At 46.9% G+C, this 27,641-nt stretch overlaps 3 protein-coding genes across 5 annotated transcripts in view; all 3 read left to right on the top strand.

Annotated features, from left to right (window-relative positions):
* Nucleotides 1-15: 15 nt before the first annotated feature.
* Nucleotides 16-7,414, top strand: LOC114861140 (adhesion G protein-coupled receptor E2-like). Its single transcript, XM_041071899.2, has 22 exons — nt 16-1,320; nt 1,405-1,770; nt 1,849-1,980; nt 2,067-2,213; nt 2,298-2,420; nt 2,628-2,771; nt 2,864-3,010; nt 3,093-3,239; nt 3,320-3,357; nt 3,440-3,520; nt 3,603-3,632; nt 3,733-3,895; nt 3,981-4,094; nt 4,176-4,351; nt 4,426-4,611; nt 4,707-4,910; nt 5,018-5,259; nt 5,362-5,428; nt 5,502-5,593; nt 5,679-5,838; nt 5,934-5,996; nt 6,065-7,414. The coding sequence occupies exons 1-22, from the start codon at nt 1,236-1,238 to the stop codon at nt 6,122-6,124; spliced, it is 2,967 nt and encodes a 988-aa protein (XP_040927833.1). The 5' UTR covers nt 16-1,235; the 3' UTR covers nt 6,125-7,414.
* Nucleotides 7,415-7,427: 13 nt separating this feature from the next.
* Nucleotides 7,428-14,809, top strand: LOC114860892 (adhesion G protein-coupled receptor E2-like). Its single transcript, XM_055511008.1, has 25 exons — nt 7,428-7,512; nt 7,686-7,724; nt 7,819-8,181; nt 8,477-8,608; nt 8,740-8,883; nt 8,976-9,098; nt 9,182-9,328; nt 9,404-9,532; nt 9,605-9,751; nt 9,838-9,981; nt 10,064-10,186; nt 10,269-10,415; nt 10,514-10,551; nt 10,643-10,720; nt 10,804-11,053; nt 11,139-11,270; nt 11,331-11,521; nt 11,606-11,785; nt 11,865-12,068; nt 12,141-12,382; nt 12,453-12,519; nt 12,608-12,699; nt 12,793-12,952; nt 13,117-13,170; nt 13,245-14,809. Exons 1-25 carry the CDS (start codon nt 7,482-7,484, stop codon nt 13,287-13,289), a joined length of 3,402 nt encoding a protein of 1,133 aa, XP_055366983.1. The 5' UTR covers nt 7,428-7,481; the 3' UTR covers nt 13,290-14,809.
* A 2,621-nt stretch (nt 14,810-17,430) lies between these two features.
* LOC114860081 (protein phosphatase 1 regulatory subunit 29) overlaps nt 17,431-27,641 on the top strand; it is a 40,059-nt gene continuing 29,848 nt past the window's right edge. For 2 of the 3 annotated variants that reach the window (XM_029158365.3, XM_055510850.1), the window contains exon 1: nt 17,431-17,564. The gene's annotated coding sequence lies outside the window, so the exon portion shown is untranslated. Of the gene's footprint in view, nt 17,565-23,578; nt 27,379-27,641 lie in introns of those variants that run through there. The other variant, XM_029158367.3, reaches the window with a different exon arrangement.

Below are 27,641 nucleotides of genomic sequence, written 5' to 3'. Positions count from 1 at the left end.
CGTATTCTGCCTAGAGAAAATATTATAATTGTGAACACTAACCAATGAGCATTGTCATTTCATATAAATATTATAGGTAATACATAGGTTATAGACTGTTTTTCTTATACTCTGTTTCTAATTAAATTAAAGGATTTTAAATTAAATGGTTTTATTTTGAAGTGCATACCGGAAGTGTTACAGTATATCATGTTTATTACGCAGCCGGGGATAACGTGCACAAACTAAATTACAGTAGTGAATGTATAGCATCAACCAACAGAAAATAAAAGCGGCTCCAAAATGTGAATAAAAAACTAAGTAAATACAATGAGATACATACACCATTATCTTTGTATCAAATGAGTACACATTTAAATTGTTTATGTAAGTAGAGAAGTCTCATCAAGCTTAGAACGATACTAATTTTAACTTAAAGAAGGTCTATGAAATTCTACAATAGGTCTTGTATAACTGAATAATAGATAGACTCGTCTTGTGAGACATGGGTGTTAGATCTGTTTTTGTAAGTCGGTGGATTTGTAAGTCATTTCCATAAGATGCTACCTCAGAAACTCTGCCAAGAACACTATGGTTTTACAAGACAAATTGACATACACCCTGTTCTCACACAGAAACCAGGTGATTCACTGCTTCGATTCACGATAAACACAATTGATTGTGTGTGATTCTTTGATCAGACGAATTGAACAGACACATTAAGAGCAGGGTAATGGGAACCATTGACTTTTGTATGTTGTATTACTTAATCGCTTTAAATTCATAGTACATGAACAAATCCATAAGCCAACTAATTATTCAGCAAATAAAGTAAAAATTATTGACTTTTATTTCATGAATGTTTTATCAATGTGGTTATACACATTTTAATTTTGTAAAACTCAATCGCTTCTACTCGTGTACATTTCACCGAAACTACTACTTCATGTTCTTGGAACTCCTCCAGAAACTGCATTACACTTCAAGTTTTTCTATTTCAAATAAATGAATTTGCATTCATGTTTGCATTGATGCCAAACGTTGTAAAAACAGTTTTCGCATGTTGTGCAAATCTGAAATATGTACATATACAGTAGGTAGCACAGAGCGTCATGAGTCATATTTCACAGAGTGGGACCTGTCACGATGACCTGCTGTGGGTTTCTACTGCTTCTTGGTGAGTTAATTTCTGTTTCATATAACTGACTGAACATAAAAATGAATTGTTACATCACTAGAAGCCAGAAAACAATTGTATGGTAATTACAAACATTTATTCACCAATTTTCCTGGTGTTTGTAGGTTCACTCTTCTTCTGTGGACTCTGTGATTTTCCTCCCGGTACGGTTACATACATACAGATCCTGGCTGTAATTGAAGTCTCTTGCGTATTCATGCAGTAATCGCTGATATCGTTGCACGCAGGCTCCTGTGATGGATACACAAACATAGATGAACCATGGCGCAACTTTTTATTTCGATCGTCCTCCTTCCCCGGGTACCCGAAGAACGACGGCGGCCTCGTCGGGAACTGGTTGCGCTTCTCAGGGATCGGAGGGGACACGGTTGTCCCAACCTGCTACACGGGCCCCGTCGGCGGCGCCCAGTACGCCATCCACGTCCCGCTTACGTATCCAACCGTCGAGAATCAAACCGTGACTGGAACGGCGTATGGGGATGTTGGAGCCTGTAATTATTATAGTATCAAAATGAACGTGATTCTCTGTCCAGGATCATTCTACATATACAACGCATCAAATCACCCATATACCAATATGGGTTACGTGACGTGTGAGGAGACAACACTCATCATTTGCTTTACACAGTTCAGAGCACCATAATGACCATCTGTGTGTTGTCTTTGTGTAGATCACCTTCATTGTGGCCCTAACTCCTGTGGACCTCTTGCTCAGTGTGACACCAGTGGAGGCTGTGCTTGCGTTGCTGGATATCAAATGCCCCAAAAGGCACTTCCCACGCCACAGTCATATGGTTGCACTGGTGCGTGTGTGTTTGGCTTCAATTTAACCTTTGCAATGTGGTTCACAATGCATTTTGTTATCACGTAGTGTAACATGTCTCTGCAGACATAGATGAGTGTGTGACGACTCCTGGTATCTGCGGTACTTACGAAAACTGCGTCAACACCATTGGATCATACACCTGCAGTTGTCAGACTGGATTTATTGCAACTAACCCAAAATTACCATCTGGACCGAGCAACGCCTGTATAGGTACAATCTCCAATCAAAGCATCTTTGAGCTGCGATGACCATATTAAATTTGACCTAATGCAGAATTTTCACTTTGACTTTTAGATGTTGACGAGTGTCTCGCAAGCATTTGTGGTCCGGGGACTTGTACCAACACCATAGGAAGCTTTCTGTGTAACTGCGACGTCGGCTACTACTTTTCACACAGCGCAGTGCCGGCCTGTCAAGGTTTGTTAGCAGCCTGACCTTTTGTTTCACGTTTTCTAAATGAACTGCTGAGCGGAACGCGAATAGAAGCTTAAACAGCTGGTTTCTCTCATTGGAGATTAACAGAACCCGCGTTACTGGACCCTCATTACGATGACAGCACAGGTCCACGTGTTTATCTCTAAGTCCTGATGGTTTTTTTTGCTGCTTTAACCCTCTGTCTCGCAGACATCGATGAGTGTCTCAACGCCACCATCTGTGGACCTTACTCTGCCTGCACCAACACTGCTGGATCCTTCTACTGTTTGTGTCTGTCGGGGTTCGAGCCAACCACAGCGGCCCTGGCGCCCGGCCTGAGCAACGTCTGCATTGGTATGAGCGCATTTTATTTTCTTTACATGAAAACTGAATTTCAGTTACACAAAACAATGTGGGGTAATGATTACTTGTGTGTGTTTGTGTAGATATTATTGAATGTGTCCAGTACAATGACATTTGTGGTCCCAACTCCAACTGCACAAATTATATTGGATCTTACAACTGTACCTGCGATCACGGCTACCGGGTCTGGGTACCAGACGTCATATCCAGCGCTAACAATCCCTGTAAAGGTGTGTGCTGTTGCCATGGTAACCCGTTATTTGAACATCACCTTTTTCTCACCAGAGTCCTGCCTTCATTCTCTCACCACAGATATAGACGAGTGCACTGAGACACCAGGGATTTGTGGTCTGAACACCATATGCACCAACGTACCGGGGACCTACTACTGCTCCTGTCCCGGCGGATACTATCCTTCCACTGGAATCCTGTGGACTGTGGGAGTCACCTATTGTCAAAGTAGGCTTTGGGTCCAAAAGGTCACAGTGGATTCTGAGCTGCTCATGCTGACCCTGTCATTCTCTACACTATTTTAACAGATCTTCGGAGTGTTCTAGATGATATAACCCCCCCACAAGTAAGCTGACATTTTATCAGCGTGTGATATGAGTAGATGTGATTGCATTACATCCAAGTTGAGGTTTTGTGTGTTTATCTAGGGAGAAACCAAACAGAGCGTCTTTCTTGGCAACATGGAGGGACAGCTGATAAACAACTCAAACATCCAGTTACCAGGAGCGGTGAGTTCATGCGTTTGAAGGTGGTGGCTGCTTCTAAATGCACTGACCTTTTTCCTTATTTCTTTCTTGTTCTTCTCTGCAGACAGTTGTGAACAGCTTGTCAGCGTCTCTGGTGAGTATGTTTCAGTATGTTTTTCTGGATGTTTACTGGAGGGTTCGATCATCGGCCACGTCAATTGTTGTATTCACCCCAAACACCATCACTGCTACAGTCGGCGGTAGGTGTTGGACCATATGCCACATCATCCGATGTGAGTAGTGCAGGAGACGGGCAGACGGGCAGCCAGATCCTGGGCCTCGCGGGCCGTTTGGTGTCTATGATGCTGCAACCGGGTCAGAACCAAACCAAGACAACTGTGTCGTGTTCAACAGTGGGTAAGATATGCGTCCGCGGGTTCGTGTTGAATGTCTAGGGGCCGGGGAGAAAGTGAAGACGCGCTAACTTCAACTTGTGTGCTAGAATTAAGTCTCAGGACAATCAAACCCGGAAGCCACAATGACTACGGAAATAATCTCACGGCTAATGACAACATCATGGAGATCAACATGAAAAGCCTGGCCAAGAACAACAACGGTTAGAAAAGGCACACAACACACAACCAATAAAGCTGCTGTGTGCGTGTGAGGAGGCGTTTAAGTCCATTACTTTCACCAGGTTCTGCATCAGTCGCCTTCATGACTCTGACAGGGATGGAGTCTCTCCTCAGCCACCAGTACTTTGTAACAGAAAACATCACGGAGATGTACTCGGACATCATCACCGCAGTGTTGCCCTCGGTGAACAACACCAACCTGACGGAGCCTGTCAACTTCACCATCCAGCATAAGAAGGTGCCGCATTCAGACTGGCACCGTCTGCGGAGTGGTGACAGATGGAATAGTCTCCGTGTCTCCTCTCCCCTCAGACACAAACGGACGGTGACGGGATGGTGACCTGCGTCTACTGGAAGGACAACACGGAGACGGATCCGAGCGACAACGCCATGGCGTGGTCGGTGGATGGGTGCTGGGTTTCATTCACCAACGACAACTACACCGTGTGCAGCTGCTCTCACCTCTCCACCTTCGCCCTCATCCTGCAGATAGCAGAGGTAAACGCAGTATGGTGGACGAGCCCGGTGGCGCCACACTGAGTGCTAGCTTGATCGGCGTGCGCTTGTCTCTGCTGCGTGTCGTGACTTTTCAGCCTCAGCCGGCGGATAACTTCTTGGACCTGCTGAACCAGATGTGCGTGATCGTTGGGCTCTTCTTTTTCGGGCTCTCTATTCTCACCTTCCTCCTGTGCAGCTGGAACCCGAAGATCAACAACACGGCCCGCCTCCACCTCTGCATCACAACGGCCTCGTATCAGCTGCTGATGCTGTGGGACAGCAAATACGTGGACCAGCCGGTACAGTGACCTCTCCGGGCCCCAGCGCAGGTTCTGGGCCGGGCCGGGCTGGGCCGGGCCGGGCCGGGCCGGGCCTGCCTTGACGCTGAGCCTTCTTGTCTCCACAGCTGGCCTGTAAGGTCCTGGCCGGGCTCCTTCACTTCTTGATCACCGCCAGCTTTGTGTGGATGCTGCTGGAGGCGCTGCAGCTTTACCTCTTGGTCCGACGCCTCTCCAAGGTGCAGGTGATTCAGCGCGACGGGCTGCCCCGGCCCCTGCTGTACATGGTCGGCTACGGGGTTCCGTTTGTGGTCGTGGGCGTGTCGGCGCTGGTGTATTCTGACGGATACGGCGCGACGGCGGCTAAAGCGTGAGTAGCATGAACAGTAACGTCCTAATTCACTCATTCTGTCCTCATACTTCAGATTAGCTTACACCAGCTCATGGTGCGTTCTATACACCTGAATTCCAGGTGCTGGCTGACAACCAACCGCAACTTCAACTGGGCCGTGACTGGGCCGGTGATCGCCGTCCTAGGAGTGAGTCTGTTCAGCAGCTGCGCTGAGGGACAAACCAGGAGCCTCCACACTCAAAGTGTGTTTCTGCTTTTAGATGAACTGCGTCTTGTTCGGTTCCACTTTATGGAGTCTGAGGCCCACGTTGGCCAGCATGAAAAGTGACGTCTCTCAGTCCAAAGACACAAGGTCAGACGTTAGTGCAAAGGGACGAATGTGTTACGAAATGAAAATGCAACGATCAGGCTTTTTACGTGATTCCTTTTGTCCGCAGATTGATTCTGTTCAAGATCCTGGCCCAGTTTGTGATTCTGGGCTGTACCTGGATTCTGGGCTTTTATCAGTCAAACCTTTTCTTTAAGGTCGTCTTCATTGTTCTCAATTCCCAGCAGGGAACCTTCCTCTACGTCGTCCACTGTCTGCTCAACAAGGAGGTCACACCATCGAACACGCCAGCATCCATCAGCAGCTGCCTGTCCGTAGCTTCAGCCTGTCACCTGAACACATCCTGTGTCTTTGTGTTTTCCAGGTTAGAGAGGAGTACATAAAATGGCTGACCTGCTCCTTCAAGTCTAGCGAAGGCGGATCTGTGGTAAGTTTAAATAGGAAAACAACAACAGCTCATGCTCTTATTTGTGTAACGTTGTTTGACCTTTTCAGAAAGATGTGCCGTCGGTCTCTGAGGACTTGGACAAAGCTGAGGAGCGGAAAGTCCAGTGAGGACGAACTGAGCGTGGAAACACAGAGACGAACGCTCAGTGTGCTTAGATGTGGTGTGATTTACATTCTTTGACATTAAATGACATTAAATGTGAATCTGTTCCTTCAGATTGTGGCTGTTATTTAATGTGTCATTTAGTTTTGAAGGATGGAAATTACACAGAAAGCTTTTGGCTTCGTCGTCTACGTCTACTAGCTTCCATACAGTTTGTGTCTATAGCTGAATTAACTTTATTTTTCCTTTATGACAGTTCTTGCATGACATACACAGTATTTTGTGAACTCATTTGTATGTTGTGTGTGTGTGTTTTGCTTCTTTTGTTATCGTGAGATGTTTATTGTAATGTTAGCTCGGCACTGTATCATCTAGTGAAGCTGTTGGATCGATGATATTGTATTTATGCATGAACATGATGGAAGATATTTATGACAGGACGTCGGAAATGGAGCTGAAACTGGCTTTGCTGAATTAAACTTGTTCTCAATTGTTCATAATACGTTGTTGTGAATGGTTTAGACCGCTGACATTATAACAGATCCAATCACGTTATGGCATCAGCTTCATCTGGCTGAATCAGCCACAGACATACTCCATGTGTCTGTTGGTTCTATGTGCAGGGCCTGCAGGTACGAGGCCAATTAGGTCAAAAGCAGACCACCCTTCATCAGTGTTAGACTAAAATTACAGTCATAATAAGTCACTTAATTTACCTCTTCGTACAGAAGGTTTTGTCTCCATATTTAAAATAGGGTTCTCGTTGTGGTACTGTACCTGATTCACTTGTGCAGTAGAGAAGCTCTCGACTTTTCTGGGACTAGATTTGCATTGTTTTTTTGCATGCACACCAAACCTTTTCAAACAGTTTTTGGATGCTGTGCAAATCTTTAAACCCAGTCAGGACGGAATATTGGTTGAACATGAGGAAACATTTGCCTTGTTCTTCCTCCTTTCTCTTAATTATTTTTGTAAAACTGATAAACACTTTATTAAGTTGAATATAAAAGCTCCATGCTGTCAAATGGAAATGTTTAAATTAAAGAAAAATAAAATACATGACACAAGAACTCTAACTAACCAACAAACTAATTATTATTTGACTTCTATGACCAACATAAACTAAAATTAAATCCTGTTTGCTCGTTGATGAATGATGAATAAACGCTGGTTTACTAGATCTTGGCGTCACAGGTTCTCGCACACATCTGCAGCAGAGGTGCTCTGCTTCTGCATCTCCCCTTGAAGCGGATTTGCATTGTTGTGTTTGCACACATCAAAGCTTTTGCGACAGTTTTCGGGCGCCGCAGTGCAGATGGTGGATGCTCAGGGCCGATCAGCAGTGACACTGGACCTGTCGCCATGAACTTCGGTGTCTCATCACTTCTTCTCGGTGTGTGAAGTTAACTTTTCACAAAATTAATTAGTTGGTAGCAGGTAGTTCACAGCAAACCCATGTGTAGTTGACCTTTTAAAATGTGCTTTAAGACAAGGTTCTACTGAAAATCAGTCTGTTTTGTCTAATGTCATGTTTTCACTCCGTTTGCTCTTTCTCTGCTTCCTCAGGCTTCCTCATACTTCCTCAAACTGCCAGTTATCCACCTGGTATGGATTATGTTCTCCAAGCTTGAAGCCTTAAATGATTTTATTTCATTATTGTCTATTATTGCCTACTAACTCCAGCTCTGCCCACACGCAGGCTCTTGTGATGGATACACCAACCTAACTCAACCGTGGCGCAACAAAAACTTTGTAACCACGATCCAGGCCAACGACGACTGGAATCTCCGGAACCAGTGGTGGCGCTTCACGGGGATCGGAGGAGACAGGATCATCGCAGCCTGTATTCCGCCCTACTACGGCGGCACAGTGAGCCCCCTTTACGTCCCGTTTGTGTATCCGACCAGCGATTCTGCCACGCCGACCACTGGCACTGCGTATGGTATCTATACGAATTGTCAAGATTTATCTGCAAGTATAAACGTGGTCATGTGTCCAGGAGGATTCTACATCTATCAGCCCTTCACCTTGAACTATTACGTCACAGCTGGATATGTAACTTGTGAGTACAACGTCCAATTCAAGGGTCGAAGACTGGTTTAAACTTTACACTGTCAGACAGTAATAGGTCAAATTAGAAAGGGCAACACTGTAGACTAACCGCTGGTAATAGCCTCAAATGTCCACACAGAATAAATCTGTTATATTTTGTTTCTATTCAAATATGAATTTACGAATTAATCCTAGAAGCTTTAAGTTTTAAGCTGAGTCTGTAAACGAAATCACTAATTAATGAGAGTCTAATTAATGAACAAAGACCAACCTTTGCTGACTCCTGTGTTGTTTACTCGACCTAGACCACTATAACTGTCAGACAGATTCTTGTGGACCCAACGCCATGTGCTCTGCTGACGGAGGCTGCGTGTGTGTCCCTGGGATGGCAATTCCCTACGGTTACTGGCCGGATTCGTCTTCATATGGTTGCTCCGGTAATGATGTTGTATTTCACCTTCATACCGAACTGATCATTACACTGTTGGCCGTGATTGTTGGGAATAATTACAGTAATACCACTGCATGCATCAACCTTCTTCATATTCGTTGTGAAATACTGTGTCAGACATTAACGAGTGCCAAGTATCTGGGATCTGTGGCCCCGCCTCCGTTTGTGCCAACACCATTGGATCGTACATCTGCAGCTGTCAGACCGGATACATCGCCACCAATTCGTCCGCACCGCCGGGGAGCACCAACCCATGCACAGGTCGCTGAGGACAGGGGCCGCGTCTGCTTTAAGTTGTCAGCATCTCATTTGATTTGTCCATTACAATACAAGCTGTCACATGTGCTCTACAGATATCAATGAATGCCTGGTGGTTGTCTGTGAAAATGGGCAGTGTGTCAACAACCCAGGAAGTTACCGGTGCGCTTGCTACCAAGGTTACCAAATCAACACTACAGCACCAACTGTTTGCCAAGGTCGGTATGCCTCCATCTTCCCATCAATGAGAACACGAGGGGACGAGCTTCTCATTCTAGTTTCTCTGCATTTGATATAAAAGACATAGACGAGTGCCTGAACACAGCAATTAACTGTGGCCCCTACGCCAACTGCACCAACACTCTTGGATCCTTCACCTGCACCTGCCTGGTTGGATTCATTGCAACGAACCCGACTGCACCGGTGGCGTGGAACAACCTGTGCTTGGGTACCGCGCTTTAATGATCGCCGTGATGACATCACATCTGTGCATTCGCTTCCTCATCGTTTGTGTCCTTTATAGACATCGACGAATGTCTCCAGAGTCCGAATCCCTGTGGACCTGGGACGTGCCTTAACAACCCAGGAAGTTACTCATGTGCCTGCTACCAAGGCTACTTCCTGAACCCAGACCTTATACCTCAATGCCAAGGTCAGTTCTCTACTCTGCTCTACTTGACTGTTGATGCGTATGCTGCTAACCGTGTCACATGCACCGTGTCAGACATTAACGAGTGCCAGACGACACCAGGAATCTGTGGGCCCTATTCAAACTGCACCAACACCATTGGATCATACGGCTGCACCTGTCTGGTTGGATTCACTGTAACATATTCAGGCAGCCCACCTTCACCGGCCAACCCGTGCATAGGTACCCAGTCATATTTATGCCTGTGGCGGTGGGCGGGGCTACATCTCCCAGGGCGCGCTCTTCATCTTCATCTTGTCTTGATTTAGATACTGATGAGTGCCTGCAGACTGGAATGTGTGGGCCCTATTCAAACTGCACCAACACCCTTGGATCCTACCTGTGCAGCTGCCTGGTTGGATTCATTGTAGCCGATTCAACGATACCACCTGCACCCGCCAACCCGTGCACAGGTACCTGCAGTCACGCGACGTAATCTGTCTGCAGCAATGACATCACATATTTCTCCAGTTTAACATTAGGCGTTCTCCACAGATATTAACGAGTGTCTTGAAAATATTTGTGGAAGTGGGCAGTGCTACAACAACCCGGGAAGTTACGTGTGTGTTTGCTACCAAGGCTACCAAGTGGTGCCTGATGCGACGCCAGTTTGCCAAGGTCACTACGATGCATATAGTTTCACCGGTAGAGCGTAGTAGAGACGACTCTATTATTACCACATCCCTGCTCTCCTCCACAGACATAGATGAGTGCACTCAGCAGCCTGGTATCTGTGGTGCACAAGCTTTGTGCGACAACGAACCCGGCACCTTCTGCTGCTACTGTCCCAGTCAGTTCTACCCTTCGACCGGCGTCGCCTGGGTTTTGGGCACCACCGTTTGTAAAAGTGAGCAAAGCCGAGTCTACGAAATTGATGAATTATGAGATGAAGATCTATGTAAACCTTAAGATATTAATGCAGAACATTTTCTGAACTACTGATAGATCTTAACACACTTGTACAGAACACTGTGCCTCCAAAGGTAAGCTACTTTATTCACCATTAAATATCCATCTTCAACCGAAATGCCACATGAACAGTGGAGTTTAACGAAATGTGGCCATCTGCTGCAGGGTAAGACAAAACAGAGGGCTTTCCTTGATCAACTGGATCAAGATGTTGAAAACAACGTGAATGTCGTACCAGCAGCGGTCAGAACTAATGTGGCAGAACCTTTGTTTCCAGCGTTTAGTCATTAGATGTGCGCTGACGTCTTCCTCTCTTCTCGTTCCAGACGGTGGGCGGCATGGTGGCTGCGTGTATGGTACTGACCAGCCTCCTTCCAGGTCCGGATCATATTCTGTCTTGCATGTCTGTATATTTAGAGCTGTTGTTGTTGCAGAACGTGGGAGCCGCTAACGTGAGCAGTGAAGGAGACGGAGAGACTGGGGGTTTAATTCTGAACATCACTGAGCGCTTGGTGGCGTCCATGGTCTCCCTGCCGTACGCCTCCACCACGATGCATCTGCAGACCCCATTCATGGGTACGAGGTGTTTTCAGATCCTCCACACCATCTACCTATGAGTTTCCTCTGCACATCAACTGACCTTGCTTTGGTTATTTTTAAGATTTGAGCTTGGTGACCATTGGGCCTGGATATAAGTATGGGGAAACAATCATCCTCTACTCCCAAAACAATTCCATGGAGATCAACTTGTACGATACATCCAGGGCCAACGACGGCAAGAATGAAGAGAACTGATAAAGAGGATGAGAATTTTATTAACAAAACAGAAACACTGTAATGTTGTGATTCCTTTGTTCATTTACACCCCCAGGTTTTGCAGGAGCTGGTTTTTGGACACTGAATGGGATAGACACTCTCCTCAGCAAACAGTACTTCAAATCCCAGACAGAGCCTGAAATGTTCTCGGCTGTTGTGTCTGCACTGTTACTGCCCCTTAACAACGCCCATCTCACCCAGCTCGTCAACTTTACCCTCCAGCATAAGGTCCAGCATGAGCTGACGATCCCTTAGTCTCCCCAAAAATCAAAATGTGTTCATTTATTCATCCACTTGTTTTTGTCTATGTAGGATTTTCAGCAAATCCCACAGTACGGGACAGTGTCCTGTGTGTACTGGGACGATGGGAGGCAAACTGGTAAAATGCAGTGGGCGACAGAGGGCTGCTGGCCTACCTACTCCAATGAGACCTACACTGTGTGCAGCTGTTCACATCTGTCCACGTTTGCCCTCATCATGCAGATCGGGGAGGTATCTTCCATTTCCTGTGTTTCTAGTAGCTTCCAATCCTTTTACACTCTTACACTAGGAATCTTCTCCGTCTACTCAGCCGCCGCCTGATAATCCTTTCATCGACTGGCTGAACCGCGTGTGTGTGACCATTGGACTCTTCTTCCTCACTCTGGCCATCATCACCTTCCTCCTGTGTAGCTGGAACCCCAAGATTAACAACACGGCCCGCCTCCACCTCTGTATCAACCTGGCCTTGTCTCAGCTTCTAATTCTGTGGGATAGTAACTATCTGCAGGATAAGGTTCTTAAGATACAGAAATGAGATTAAACCTCTCTAAGCTCAGGGTAATTTACTTGAGTTGTGTCTCCACAGCTGGCCTGTAAGGTCATGGCTGGGCTCCTTCACTTCTTGGTCATCGCCAGCTTTGTGTGGATGCTCCTGGAGGCGCTGCAGCTTTTCCTGCTCGTCCGAAAGCTCACCAAGGTGCAGGTGATTCAGCGCGACGGGCTGCCCCGGCCCCTGCTGTACGCGGTCGGCTACGGGGTTCCGCTGGTGATCGTGGGCGTGTCGGCGCTGGTGTATTCTGACGGATACGGCGCGACGGCGGCTAAGGCGTGAGTATGACAGACAGGAATGCCGTCGCGCTCCGGGGCCCAGATGTTCATTGGTTTGATTCTGTGGCAGGTGCTGGCTCATGACCGAGAGGAATTTCAATTGGGCTTTAACAGGACCTGTGATTGGTCTTCTTGCAGTACGTGTATTGTCCAATAATATTAGTAGCTTTATTTCAAATAGTTGGTGTCCTATGCCTTTAACATTAAATGCTCTTTTTCATTAAGATGAACTGGGTGGTGTTCTGTGCCACTCTATGGAGTCTTAGACCCACATTGGCCAACATGAAAAGTGACGTTTCTCAATCCAAGGACACCAGGTACGAGTGTCCTGACTGTTCAAAGTTGTCAAAGCTGCTAAATTGTAGCAGCTAACAGTGATCATTAAAAAATGTAATTATCATTGATTGCAGATTGATCATGTTCAAGATCCTGGCCCAGTTCGTCATTCTGGGCTGTACCTGGGTTCTGGGCCTCTACCAGACCAACATTTTCTTTGAGGTCCTCTTCATTATCCTGAACTCCCAGCAGGGAACTTTCCTCTACATTATCCACTGTCTTCTTAATAAAGAGGTAGTCCTCTTTTCTGCTGCGTCTCATTTAACTATTGGTTTTAAGGCAATGTGAATATTATAAAGTTAAATAGGACTGAACATTAAAGTGAATTGAGGCAAATACTCTTCAATTTGTTATCTGGATAACATCACAGCAGTAAAGCATTCATTCTTCTGTTCCAGGTGCGGGAGGAGTACATACGATTCTTGACGTCTTTAAGCAAAGACGGCTCTGTGGTGAGAACAGTTTAATATTGGTCCCATTTCCTCTATCATTTGAATAGTTTAAGTGTTATAATTTGTTTCAACAGAAAAGTGAACTCACGGTCTCTGAGGACTTGAGCAAAGCTCATTAAAAGATGGAGGAAGAAACAGAATCCCGTGTCTACACAAGGTTTAATGGAAAATAAACAAGACACATTTGATTCTGAGCATCTGAGGACTGAACGTTTTTAGTTGAACTGTGTATAGTGAGTTACAAAATGTTAGTCTATCTCTGTTAAGTAGTTTGGAATGTGTTAGTTTCCATCAGTGTAAAATATAAGAATGTGTGAAGTTTTACTATTTCACGTCCAAACCATGTTAGAGCTCTGTTGTTTTTACATTATTTCTACCCTGTTTTGGTAAATGATGGAGAATTAGCTCAGATCAGATGAAGATTTGTTGGAATTGCCTCCTCCTACATCATTTGTTTGGGTGTGGGAGCTTTTAAAAACATCTTATTGCCTTCACAGTCTTCATTTTCTTCTCCTTTTCATTTGTATCATATTTACATGAGAGCCAGGGCACTGACAGCTCACGCTTTACAAGACAAATTGAAGGGATGAACAAAGTTTGTAAAGTTCCCTGCTGTCACCTCAGGTGGAGTCGGACTGACATGCAGTGGACACAAACACGCAGAGTCCCGCTGACGTGAAAATGACGCCACCTGTTACAGAAATGCGCCTTGAGCCGTTCATCATCCTTGAAAGGCAGCACTAATGTGCACTCTGCTTCTGGCAGAGAGCCATTTTCCTTTATAATCTCTGCTACGTCCTTGGAATATAAATCAGTTTACTTTATCATATTTTTACAGGGATAATGCACATTAATTCAATTATTGTAGTTCTGTCACCACCATTAAAATCCTGTGTGCTCTTCTAATCGCCCCTTCACACAAAACACCAAGTAACTTAATAATACACATTAGAGTTGTTGTACAGTTATTTATTTAATATTTATTATGTATGTTTTTATAATTTATTGTTTACAGCCAAGTTAAAAGTGGGTTAAAGTAATTGACGCGGTAGATTTGCACTTTTCCAGATTTACTGCATGGAGACAATGCTGCAATACTTCTATCTCCCTCAAGATGGCGGCATTTAGTCGCCCACTGTGTAATGAAGTAGTGTATTAAGTAATATTGATCAATAATTAGAGAAGTTGTGACGTCACTGTAGCTTTGTATCTACTTAGTTGCAGCTACATTTTTTCTGTCAAACCCTGTGTTTCACTGCTCAGCCTTCAGCATCCTTCCATTCATGCTCACGTCTTCAGCATCTTGTCCTGATAGTTCATCTAGAGGCCACCTACCAATAAAACCTCAACATCCACAGGTCTGGGAGATTTTTGTTAGTCAACACTGGTTCAGTAGCTTCACCGGTAAAATCAATCCCATGCTGCTGACACACTTGCTGATTTTTGTGCACTTTTCCATAAGAGCCACAAGGTGCTACTAAAGCGCCGCCGTTTACTGACTGAGTGGGTTTATGGCAGCTGTGGGTTCCAACCATGAACCATGTTCATTTTTTGCGATTGATTTCTGCACAAAATAATACTAAAACCGAATCAGACGATGACTAAGATGTGGTTTGACAGAAATAAAACTGAATGAACTACCAGCAATAAGGAATAATTGTATATCTGCACAACTCATCTTACAGAAACGATCAAATCAAACCTTTTAGGCGTCCGTGGTGCTCTGACGTGATGCGAAGCAACAGGGACAGAGATGAGGCAAATAAGAGGCTCCTGCTCAGGGTTAGCTTCAGTGTCTCTCCCCTCTTTTTGCTTCTCCTCTCAATACTATACTTGGTTACCATGGAAACACACTTGCAGCGCTTGAGTCGTGAGGCCAGTCAGCTGAGATACCACGTCTAGTAAACAGTCCTGCAGACTGAAGAGAACACGATGGGAATGCATCAGAGCCGGTGCAGGACGGAGCTCAGGCGGCCGACGCAGTTCTAGTTGGAGATTTGACTTAGTTTCTACTAACATTTAAGCAACAACAACAACTTGAGTGCGTCTGAACCGGGGCCTTTACTGAGCCACTTGCAAGCTGGACCTCCTTGCAGAGACAGACGTGTGGTTGGCACCGTACACTTATCCTGAACACCAGACTGGGAGAAGTTAATTAATGTTGAAGGCAGAAGGTTACTGATATGAAGCTACAAGGGTCCCATGCTCTTTTAATTATGTGGTTTTGTTCCATGTTTAGCTCAGGCTTTGAAAATATTGTCGCTTAATATCAAAACAGAAGCGACGGCTCGAGAAACCTGAAAACCATCAGCGTGCCCCGTGAGTGGCCTTCGCCAAAGCTTTTGAGAAATTTGGAAATTTCTCGGTGGAATGATTGTTTAATAAGTGGAACAAAGTCGTGCAGACCTGTATCAACCCAGAAACAACGCTGCCATAGATCAAGGCAACGCAGCTGGAGAAAAGGAAAGAGACATGAATTGACGAGGCCTCTAAAAAGCAGATTTAATAAATACGGACAGAGGAATGCATACGGGCCGCATTAATTAATGGAGCCAAAGTGTCAGAGATTCAAAAGCCTAAAAAGCAGCAAGATGATAACCCCATTCATCTTCACACTAATTGTCAACCTCTCAAGACGCATCTAAAATTAAAGTCCCTGGCAACAACTCAAGGACGTAAGCACAGTTACAGCAGTTTAATAATTGTTTTGTTGTCAGGTCCTATGCATCAAAGCAGCTTTGTGTGCGAGAGCGAAGTTAGGAGGGAATTATTCATTACCAGACAGCTGGATGGGACCAACTGGGAGCGCTAGCAGACAGAGCAGCATCTCTGGGTCATGTGACAATGAGCGCTAACCTAAAAACCAGCAGACGTCCTTCAGCTACGATGCTTTGTACTGCACCAGTATCCCCAGTGTGAGCCAGTAGCAGAAGTTACAGGAAACTCGCCTCCGTGGGATTATTAGAGCCGGGGATTACCTGGCGGTGTAATAACAATGTGGCTCAACAGTGAGAAGTCATTTTGAAGCACATAAATCATCACCATCCATAATGTTATAGCAGCACTGCTGTGCTGATGCGATGCACTGCAGCCTGTTGGGAGTGGAGCAGCAATAGATAACAGATTTGTTAAGCATCATGCCAAGACAAGCCATTGTGCTATTGCTGTACACTAGTGCACAGATAATGAGAAAATATTAATGAGAGCCTCAGTACGGCAGCAGTCTCTGGGAGCTAATAGCCCTCCACTGACAGAGAGAAGAGACAGCGAGTTAATGAGATGAAGTGAACACGTGTGTTCGCATGTGTTCGCTCGGCGCGCTCGCTTTTGTGAGCGAGAAAGACGAGGAGGCGAAGGCAAAAAAGGAGAGAGCAACAAAAGCAGGGGAGGAATTAGGACGGGGAGGAGTGATAATTGAGGATGATCACACCTCAGACATGTTCCTTGATGTGAAACGGGCAGAACAAAGCTCCCGCCGCCCACTCCGGCACCACTGGGTCCCTCTCATTCCCAGCTCCGCACTGGTTTTCCCGCAGGAGACCTGTTCACCTCCCATCCCGCAGCCGAGCCTTCATGTTTCTACAAGCTCTCAGGAACACGCGAGGGAGGGAAGGAGCTGAAAATGCAGCCTGGTCTTAGAAAAAGAGGGTAGATGCTTGTCATCACACACCTCGAGGCCAGGATACACTCAGTGATAACTGTACATGCGCCCATGCAGATTTTATATAAATCTATCAGATTTAACAAATGCTGCCCGAAAGCATATCCACAGGTTTTCACTTCACAGAAAACAAGACAGATGTAGAGGCAGATGCCCACTGCAGTTCAACTCTACTCCATGGAGAGGTCTGTGCATCCACCACAGCTCTCTCTCTCGCTCACTCGCTCTATCACCCTCGGCCCATCTCTCTCTCTCTCTCTCTCTCTCTCCCTCAGTCTGTCTCTCTCTCTCTCTCTCTCTGTCGCTCGCTTGCTCTCTCTCTCTCTCTCTCTCTCTCCCTCGCTCCGTCTCTCTCTCGCTCTTTCTCTCCCTCGCTCGCTCTCTCTCTCTCCCCCTCGCTCCGTCTCTCTCTCTCTCCCTCGCTCGCTCTCTCTCTCTCCCCCTCGCTCCGTCTCTCTCTCTCTCTCTCTCTCTCTCTCTCTCTCTGTCGCTCGCTTGCTCTCTCTCTCTCTCTCTCTCTCTCTCTCCCTCGCTACGTCTCTCTCTCGCTCTCTCTCTCCCTCGCTCGCTCTCTCTCTCTCCCCCTCGCTCCGTCTCTCTCTCTCTCTCTCCCTCTCTCAGTCATCCACTCCCGCCGTGCTTCTGAGCCTGCGACGGTAGCAGTGGATGAAAAAAAAATCTCCCTCTTTGCCTCAGCGAACGGATGAATAATTTGGAAAGGAGATAAGTGAAGGTACTGTACTGAGATGCACGTTTCCACCTTAAGATTTAAGAGAATGACTAGAATAAAATGTGTTAAGGATAAAATCTATGCGATGGATGCAACCAGCGATGTAGTGAGCATGCACCTGCACTACAGACTCCAACGCTCTGCTGGGCTCAGTCCTGTTGGTGCAACAGAAGCCCATATGGTTGAATTTACGAGGGCACGAAGCCGTGTTTTTCTCTGTGGGATTTGCATCACCTGAGATTTTGAGCATATGCGTGATATTGAATAATGGCGCACGACAGCGAAGTGCTTTTATTAATGCGGGGTGTGAGTCCGGGCTTTTCCGCTGCACTTGTTGTGTGCCACAACGGCATGTTTGTGTTGAAGTGGTGACGAGATGAGAGGCAGCGGGTGTAGCGTTAAAGTGTGACAGGAATCCGGGCTGGTATTTATGCTGGGTTCTGCGGGGATATGATGGACGGGCAGAGTACGCGCCACGGACAGATGTGCGAGGAGAGATTTAGTATCGAGGGAGGAATCACGCAGGGGATAATGCTGGCGCTGTGTGTGCGTGCGTGTGTGTGTGTATGCGCGTGATTATGCGCTGAAGCTCGTGTGCTCCTGTGGGTGAATACCTCAGCTTTCCAACAGTGTTGTCTCTCTCTCTCTCTTTGGCACGACAGGCGCCACATTGTACCTGCAATGTCGGTTTTGGTGACAACTCCTCAGTTGTCCTGTGGCTCCAATGTGTATTTGTGGTCGTGTGTGTGGTTGCGTGTGTGTGTGTGTGTGTGAAAGAGAGAGAGAGAGAGAGGCGGAGAGAGAAAAAGAGATTTGTTGCCAACAGCAGCAACAGTGTCCGACTATCACCGACGGACCACACAGATTCCTTCGCCCACACATTTCGGGCTGCCAGGCACAAGATAACGCGCAGGAGCTGTGAACAACATTTTAAAACTATCACTACGCGTTCGTCATATTATCCGCCAGCCTCTGTTCCAGCTCAAGCCGTACGCGTCTAGCAGGACACACGCCTGAAAGGGAGGCGAAGCACAGTGCGGCGTTCAGCACCACGGACAGCGCATCGCGCTGACCAAGCTGAAAACGGGCTTTGGTGGGTCGTAAACTTCACGTCTGAGAGATTGAATGGGTCTTAAATGTGATAAGGGTGTACTATGCTCTGATGTAATTTAGGTGGCTGAGCTAAATACAAGAGTTTTGTGGTGACCAAGGAGATTAGCAGACAACATTTACAATATGAGAGTTAATCATAAAGTAAACAAGTGTATTTATGAAATCTGTATCTATTGTAGGATTTGTGTAAACTGCAGTTACGACATAGAGTACAACAACAAAACCAGTTTGAAAATAAATGTGAAGAACTTTTCAAATCAGTCCTCTGACAAATGCAGGGGAAGCCAGTTCAGTACAGTTGAAGAAACCTGCGTAGGCCAGCATGCCAATTAGACGGCACCTTCCCTTAGTGACCTGCAAATCAATGATCAATATGTGCTCCATCAGATTCTGGTTAAGATGACAGCGAGGTATATTGTTCCGCTAAGTTAAATGGATTACCTCTCTGAGTGAGAGTAGATTTGCTTCCACAGTTGCCAGTAGGGTAAATATCTCGGTCCCTGCCTAAGCTTCACCCATCAATCACTCCACACACCCACTTTAATTAAGGCTAAACACACGCTGCAAGGAAGACACGTCAAGCTGCTGCACCCCACATGCTTCCCTCCGCCGTTATACCCAACGCGTCTCTCCCTCCTCTCACCAGATGCTTATCTTCTTATGCCCACTTCCCATCGATGGCAGTGACGCCCGATGTGGCCGGCTGGAGCGCGCCGTGCAATCACAGATCATGCGTCTGCCAGGAAACAACGCGGCGAGGAAATCAGCAGGGGAGGCAGGCCTGCGAGGCCTCCGTAATGGCCACCTACCTGCCCAAGCCGCCGCCTTGTTGCTATGTAATCTTCAGTACATTGAACTGCGTTAACCATAATTCAAAGAATCCATAGTTGTGTGCGGTGGAGCTGCTCTCAGGAGGTGATGGATGCTGTAGTGAAGGAAACGTGAAGTGCAATTTTCCTCCCGCTTTGTTTTCACGTGTGGAATCCAAGCCACGCCAATGGTTACTGTGCAGCATGTTCATCGCTATTCAATGCCAATGGAATGAAGCAGAAATGTAATTAAAAAAAAAAATCAAAAATCAACCCAATGAGTGACAATGATACGAATACGACGGACCAGATCAGTCCTCAGATCAGCTCGAAACTCCACCTGTCCTCGCAGCCTCCAGAGAGCTTATTTTTATTTCGATGAATTGTGTGTAAGATGCAGCAATTATGTTTAGTGTATCACTGTCAGACTGATCATCCAGATGGGGACTGTCGCTAAGTCACAGGCCACTGAATCTCATAGCAACTTACGTACATCGTCCACGAGCTGCATCAGGACCAGGATGTGCTGTAAATACGGCCCATTCCGGTGCCTGTATTTTAATAAACCTTGAGGGAACCGTCATGTGACCCAGAACTGGATCCAAGCTCCTCGGATCCTCCCCCGGCCTCCCCTCCTCAGCCACGCCCTCCACATCGATCGCTGCATCCATCAGGGAGGATTATGAATAGATCCCGTGAGGGGCTGCCCCTGGGATGCGCTCGCACATTCTCACACATTCGCACTCCTCCACAGCACATCCTTGGCCGTGGCGCACCGTGCTTCCTTTCAGCGAGCCAGCTGTTGCAGTGCTCTTTGCAATCAATAAAGCAGTCATGTTTCACAACAACCATCACTCCCTCACTGCCAGGAACCAGTGGGAGGTCCCCTTGGGCGAGAGACAGACAGACATGGCAGACACTGATTCGCTGACAAGGGCTCAGGAATGAACAGCAACAACAGGTCTGAGAGATTCAGATGCTGTTTCATTAGTTTTGCTTTCGGGGAAAGGATTGAAGACAGTGAAGACGGACGTGAGGAACAGCAGCAACTGAGAGGAGGAAGCGTGAAACAAAGAAGGGCAACAACACTTTTAGCGGAACGCAACGAACAGGATGAGACGTTATTGAGGCAAAAGTCTTGAGCGGCTCCTGGAGGCGCTAACTGATGGGCGCTGTAATTGGCAGGTACACGCGAGCCTCATGCCTGTCAGCCGCAATATAAACGGGGAGCAGAGTGACGGCGCGCGTGGAAACCGCCGTTATCTGGCGTTTTCAGACCAATTACCGGCATGAAGTGCAGCGCCGCGGAGTGGCACCAACTTTAATTCAGCTCCAGTCCAATTTTAAGAGCAACTCATTCTCCTCCGTGTTAAAATCTGGACCGCTGCTTTAATCCTGTAACAGTTGAACAGACCGACCACGTCCTCGCTCGGCGCAGGAGGGATGTGCACATTGTGTTGACCGAGTAATAAGAATATCTGCAGTGTGTGTGTGTGTGTGTGTGTGTGTGTGTGTGTGTGTGTGTGTGCTCTCAATGCAGACTGGATTTTGGACACATTTCGAGTTTAATAATCTCCCGAGAAGGAAGCAGCTTGACATGAGTCATAGCGCGTGCAGCTGTTACAGGTGCTATTTTGAAGCTCCTGCTGCAGTGAACAATGCAGCAACACAGAACCATCTTAATTCGTCAATATGCGTTATTCAGATCTATTTTCCTTTTGAACTGTGTCCTTGTCAGTTGGTGTCAAGTGACTGAGGTCACCTGCCTGCTTCATCCACCAACCACTATTAATGTACATGTACAGACGTGAATCTTTCAAGAGTTCATTATTATTGCTTTTTATTTGATTATAGAAATAGTCTTGCGTGTCTATGAGCAAAGGAGAGAGAGGAAGAGGGAGAAGATGATGGAAGGAGCAGAGTGGGTGTGATGCACAGAGCTGTAATTGTTCAGGGGTGATTAATAAGATTCACCAGAGCTGAGCAGAATATAAAAAAAAAGTAACTTTAATATGAGCCTCTGGCAGCTGACGGCCGCTTACACGTGTGCCTGTATATCAAACACGCGCAGAAATATAGAAATACAATTACACACACATGCGTGAACACACATCCAAAGTGGATTTTGGTATGATGCCTTGTTTTTTTTTTTTTTCCAAACTGCCCTAGATTCGTCTGGCATCTGTGCTGCAGACTCATCTCGTCCTCCCTCTCTCCGTTGTTAGCGCTCTCGCCCGCTCGCTCTCTTTCACACACACTGACGCTCGAGCTCGCCCTCCCTCCTTGCATCCTGCCTCCTTTTGCCTCCTCTCCTTTCTTTTCTTCCTTTATCCATCTCGCCCCGTGTTCCTTCCCCCTCTCTTAGCACAGGCTGCTAAGATCTGGATATAAATATTTTAGCTCTGTCACCCGTTCTGCATCTGCAGTTTAGCGAAGAGCCGGCGTCGCTATTCGTGCAGGCGCTGGTGTGTGTGTGTGTGTGTGTGTGTGTGTGTGTGTGTGTGTGTGCATCCTTGCTCTGTGGAGATCTATGCACAGTTTAGCTGGATGAGCACTTGGCGGTATGTTCTACTGAAGCATCTGCTTGCATTCTAATTTACGCCCTGGCCGAAGCTGCATGTTAAATGTGTTGGCTTGCCTACACACTCATCCACACGCTGGAAAAAGAAAAACACAGCAACACATGCAAATGAGTCACTTTTCTGCTATGACAGTGTAGCAGCAACGGAGGAGAAGGTAACTCAGAGCTGCACTGGATGTGATGGAGGAAGAGTTCTGGGAATGAGCAGGAAACCAGCAGCTCTTTGTGAATCCACCGGCGTCTTGTCTCTCTTCTCTTAGGAATTTTTACTTTGGATGCAGGTCACATATGTCGCTTACAACTAATCAGTTGGCAGAAACACGGTGGGAAAGTGAAGTGTGTGTGTGTGTGTGTGTGTTGGGGGTGCACACACAGTTCAGCAGCCCGACTGGATACGGAGCCAAACAGCGTAGCAGCGATGGCGGCCCGACAGGTGTTTGGAGGGCAGAGTAATTCTAGTTTATTCCAGGGGATTAGAGATTAGAAACACATCTCTCGCTTTAACCTGTAGCCCACAGACACAAATCTGCGCTCCGTTGAGTCTGCTTAGTGATTTCTTAATACTAACTGACTAAACCTTGGCAGTGTGCATATGTGGGTATCCGGGAAAAGTTGACGTTTTCCCTGTTAAGACTCCTGCAGATGTTCCGTGCTGCTTAGTCAGCGCCGTGGGCTCCAAGTCTGCAGCCACCGAGGCTCAAATGTAGAAATGAGCTGTTGGCTTAAAGTAATCGATAGCCAAACAAATGCTACCTCTCCCCTGCGTCGATGAGAATATGGATTGTTGTAGATTCCCTGTTAAAACGAGCCAAGGGAAGGCTACACACACACACACACACACACACACTCACACACACACACTCACACACACACACACACACACACACACACACACACACACACACACACACACACAAACACACACACACACACACACACGCTTCTCTCCGCACCCCGAGCAGCTCAAATGACTTCACCAGCGCTCCGACTTAATCCACCAGCCGGGCGACAAAAGCTTAGACGTGAGTGTGAGAGAGTGAATGTGAGGCTCCACTGTTAGTTTTAATAAAAAGCTTATGCAAAGATTAGCAGAGTTCTGCATTTACAGCACTTAAGTCTTGAATTCAACATCATTCTCCACAAGCGATTATGATCATTCGAGAGCGTTCCTGGTTTTGTTCTCGTGAACCACTTCGTGCATGAGTTGATGCGACAATGAGCAAATATCTGCTGCCTGAAAGTTCCCACATCGTCTCACGATCGACTCTGACTGACATTTGTCAAAGAGTTTGACTGCAAAGTTGAGGCAGTTTCCTTTGTTACATAATTGATTCAGTCGTGACAAACACGCTCCCGTCTGAAAACGACCTCTAACCTCTTGGTGGGGATTAATATGATGTATTTGTTTTCCTGAATTTGTCCCAATAAGCCCTAAACGCTTGACAAATGGTGGCGTGCTTTACTTTGAGCAGGCGCATCAATTTCCAGCTGTGTCATGGAACTAGAGAGGAAAAACGCATGTGCATAATCATCAGAGTTGGGGACGGAAACATTAATTAGGAATGAATTACTCTGGTTGTCTTCAGGGTTTAGCTTGGCTGAGACATAAATATAGCTAATTGCATTTGCATTGGTCTATTTAGTGCTTTGCAACAGATAATTGATCACAATATGTCCAGAATTGAAGCAGGCCCGTCTCTGCGAACAATCACATGGGACAATAACTATTCCTTGTGTTGGAGATGCAAACGAGTTGCTTTCCCAGCATTCTGCTGGCGTCCCGTCCCACGGAGTCATTCACCTCCTGAGAGGGAGGGATGTGCGCAGAGGGTGGGTGGGGATTATCAAAGTCCCCGTTCTGGCGCTAATCCACAACGTTAACTCCAGCAGCCACTCTGAAACCTAAACCCTTCTGCCAGAGGCTTGATTAAACCTTTGGGTCGCATTTAGTGCCCGACAACGCCGACGCTGAGGACGAGACGATACGAGTCCCGGTCCCGTTCGTCCCTCTGCCCCCGGAGCGCTGCACTCGCAGCCTCGTGGCAGATTTTGCCTGGCAGTGCTGAGGAGACGGGCGCCTCGGAGCGAAGCGGGACAGGAAGACAGATGGGTTCTGCAGGAGACGGGCCGTTTTTCACAGCGCGTCGTCTGCTGTCGCGTTAGCGTTAGCCGCTAGCAGCTAGCGGCTAGCTAAGGTTTTGGGGGGAAACGTGCGGGATTGAGATAGAAAGTTCTCCCAAAAATGTCTGGTTCACCCTCGATTTAGCCCCTTGGCGCCGTTATCCAACCAACGCTGACACGTTTGCTAAATTTATAAGCTTTTACTCCCCCTGAAGCTCAGTTCTCTCACCTGCCTGGCCCGGATTTGTGAAATAACCTTGGTTCTCGACTGGCGCACCTGCTCTCCTCAGATTGTTCAACCCTTTTGTCTGACTTGGCAGCAGCGCTTTCTTGCCTTAGAGAGCGACGCGTTTGATGTGTTTACCTCATAAACACATGAACGTGTGATTTTGTGAGATTTGTTTATTTGGCAGCATCCGTTGGTGACATTGTGGACGAGAGGAAGCTTCAGCCTATAGGATCAAATGATTAGTTTGTTTTTGAGGATTACTGTAAAACAAATTACACACCGCATGATATAGGCTTAGAGAAAATCTAATTTGATTTTACAGACCGTGAATTCGCAGCATGAAATACTATAAGAGGCACATACCGGGAATTTCAAATGTACAATTTATTCCAAATCATCCTGATGATCTAAAACTATCACAGAGCATGAGGCATGATAATTGAATATTTGCATAATCAAATTACAAATGGGCCTCGTCCACACGAGCACTACACAACTGACTGATTCTGTTATTTGTGTCTACAGGAGGTTTCCTCTTGCATTATTTGCCAGTTGATGCTTTTGCAGATTTGTATGCAACAAAGCACTGGCACGCTATTCCAGGAATAATTAGCTATCTTTTACCGCTCCGCCAGCACGCGGAGAAACCACACGCGGCGAGGTCACGAGATCACACATCTCTGCTGCATTTTGGATCCAATAAAGAAAAGTCAAATAACAAAGACTGACAGAAGGCTGAAGTGGCCCAACGATGCAAATGACTTGATGAGCTGCTGCAAGTATGACAGTCTGAACTGACACAGAAACGCCCCCACCACGCATGTGTAACCCACCCATGGACCCTGGAGAGGGGGTGAAGCCAACACAAACGCTGCCTCTATCTAGCGATGCATGAGTAAGGGCCCTGTTTGTGTCGTGCGTGTGCAGCCGAACAGAGGAAAAATGAGTCATGATTCATTTCCAACGCTCTCATTATATGAGCAGCTGCTTCCCTTTGATGTGATTATGAGTGGGAGAGGTGGGGAAAGATTTGGAGGGAGAGAGACGGTGAACTTCTGTAAGAGAGAGAGACTAAGACTCAGTGTAGGGAGTGATAAAGATGACAATTTCAACAACAACAGCCAAATGGCTCCAAGACCCTTTGGCGGCATGTTGCTCCTGCCAGCGTCTGACTAAAGTTGTACGAGTGAGGAGTGACTTTCTTTATTGATGCTTTCATGTCTGATATAAATACACAAGTGAAGCTGGGAGTAGTTGTGCATCGCGTCCATACATTATTGAGAACGACTTGGATTGAGTCGGATTAAAAACACACAGGAGAAAACACACAGGGAAAAACCCTTCATACATATACATATACATATACATATACATATACATATACATATACATATACATACGTGTGTGTTATATTTTTTTAACATGCAGCAAAATCTCTTTTAAGGTCCAGGGATGTCAAATGAATTCAATGAAGTGTAAGAAAAAGAAAGCCCCCCGTGCACTCGTCAGTGTTCCTCTTTGGCATATTGAAGAATATAACAATGCGGTTGATGCTCTTAAAGCTGCATGACTGGAGTTAAAAATAACAGGTTTTCAGTTGTGTGCCCTGGAGTGAAAAGGCATATTCAGTAGATTTTTGCAAATTCAGAAGGTATTTCTTGTGCACAGCTGGAAATTGCCATCTCAAATAAAAAGGTCAGAAGGTGTTCCCACAAAAAAAAGGAAAACAAACAGACAAAACTGAATTTCTCCTCCAGGGACAAAAGTAATATCCTCAGCAAATTAAATGGAAATTGTCCTATTAGTTTCTGACATCTTGGGGAGGGAGTTGACAGTTTGACCCGAGGGTTTCCCAGAAGGGAAACTCTTACAATTTACAAAATGGAAATGGTTCAAGCATGAACGTACATTTTCGCGCGTCATTTTTCTTGTGCCGCGCGGCTGACAGCTCCTGCGAGGGCCAAGACGAAAATGACTGCGGGGGATCCGCGGCGACCTGTTGCTGGAAGCGCGTCTAAACACAAATACCCCACTCTACGGCGCGTGCGTCGGGATTAGAGCGTCATTACAAGAAAGTTGGCATTAACGCGGCGAGCGTCGCCTGCGGCGCTGCGCTTCCGGCGCGGCTTTCGTTCCTCTGATGTTTGTTTTTAAGTAGCGACACCTTGGCGGCGCGTGCGCGTCTTTAACGAGTTTCTATCTGTCTCGCGCTCGCCCGGCGGCGGCAAACTGCGGGCGACACTTCAAATCTGCTCCGGCAGTCATCTCGAAGCCCGGCGTGTTTGTGTGCTGCGTAAGCGCACGTGGTCGCCTCCGCGCCCGCGCTTTACGCGGCGTGCGCGCTCCCGAGCCTGCCGCTTCCCGCGCCCTGGTCACGATCGCGCGTCACGCGGCGCCCGTTCGTCGCTTTGCCTGTAAAGAGAGGAGCGGGAGCGAGGCCTCTCCGTAACCGATTTAGACGGCCTGTGTGCGCACGCCGGGGCTCGCGCGTGCGCGCGCGCGCGCCAGGGACCGGGTGAAAGTGCCGGAGGGGAGACAGACCGAGAGAAGCAAAGAGAGACAGATGAAGCGCGGCAGAGATGGAGGGACGGAACACGAGGCTTTGCGCGTCCGCTCCGGTGGCAGTGGCAGCATTTGCACCAATTACTCACGCGCAGACAGCGCGTTGTGTGTTGTGACAGGTGTCCCGCTTTTTGTGACGGAAACAGAAATATAGGTGGCATCTCATTATATGTATTACCCCGTTCAGATGGAGCCATCTGTCACCACGCACCACCTCTAATGCATCATTATTCCCATCATTATTACTGCCCTGCTCCTCGGCTCTGACCGTGTTCATTTATGTGGACCAGCTGGAGGAGAGAAGAGGGAGCGAAGCTGGAGATAAACAGAGTAGTGAAACATGGACGTCTCCTTTCAGATGGATGGATGGAGACTTTTCTCTCTCTTCTGCTACTTTTTGAGGTGATTTTCTCATGCCTGAATGAAGGAACTCGTACATTTGCTTCGTTGGGATGCTCCTCTCCTCATTTCATTGCTCTCTTTCACCTGTTTGACTCAAACCTGCTCGTTCACACGCTGAATGCGCTCTATTGGTCGACTCAGTCAGGCAGCGTTATATGGGGCCTTTGGAAGGAGACCAGTATCACAGTTCACCTCTTCCTGACTTTGATCCTGCGTCGGATCCAGTTTAGACACAAAACCGCGACTGCTCCCTTGATGAGGCC

This window comes from Betta splendens, chromosome 8 (assembly GCF_900634795.4).
Source record: "Betta splendens chromosome 8, fBetSpl5.4, whole genome shotgun sequence".
NCBI lineage: Eukaryota > Metazoa > Chordata > Actinopteri > Anabantiformes > Osphronemidae > Betta > Betta splendens.
This window is presented reverse-complemented; position numbering and strand designations above follow the sequence as displayed.

Excerpts from the sequence above, each read along its gene's own strand:
- LOC114861140 (XM_041071899.2), top strand. The coding sequence starts at position 1,236 with ATGGTAATTACAAACATTTATTCACCAATTTTCCTGGTGTTTGTAGGT. Across the intron at positions 1,321-1,404 it reads ACTCTGTGATTTTCCTCCCG|GCTCCTGTGATGGATACACA; the intron begins GTACGGTTACAT and ends CGTTGCACGCAG. Across the intron at positions 3,240-3,319 it reads GGGAGTCACCTATTGTCAAA|ATCTTCGGAGTGTTCTAGAT; the intron begins GTAGGCTTTGGG and ends CTATTTTAACAG.
- LOC114860892 (XM_055511008.1), top strand. The coding sequence starts at position 7,482 with ATGAACTTCGGTGTCTCATCACTTCTTCTCG. Across the intron at positions 8,884-8,975 it reads GAGCACCAACCCATGCACAG|ATATCAATGAATGCCTGGTG; the intron begins GTCGCTGAGGAC and ends TGTGCTCTACAG. Across the intron at positions 11,522-11,605 it reads ACTTTACCCTCCAGCATAAG|GATTTTCAGCAAATCCCACA; the intron begins GTCCAGCATGAG and ends TTGTCTATGTAG.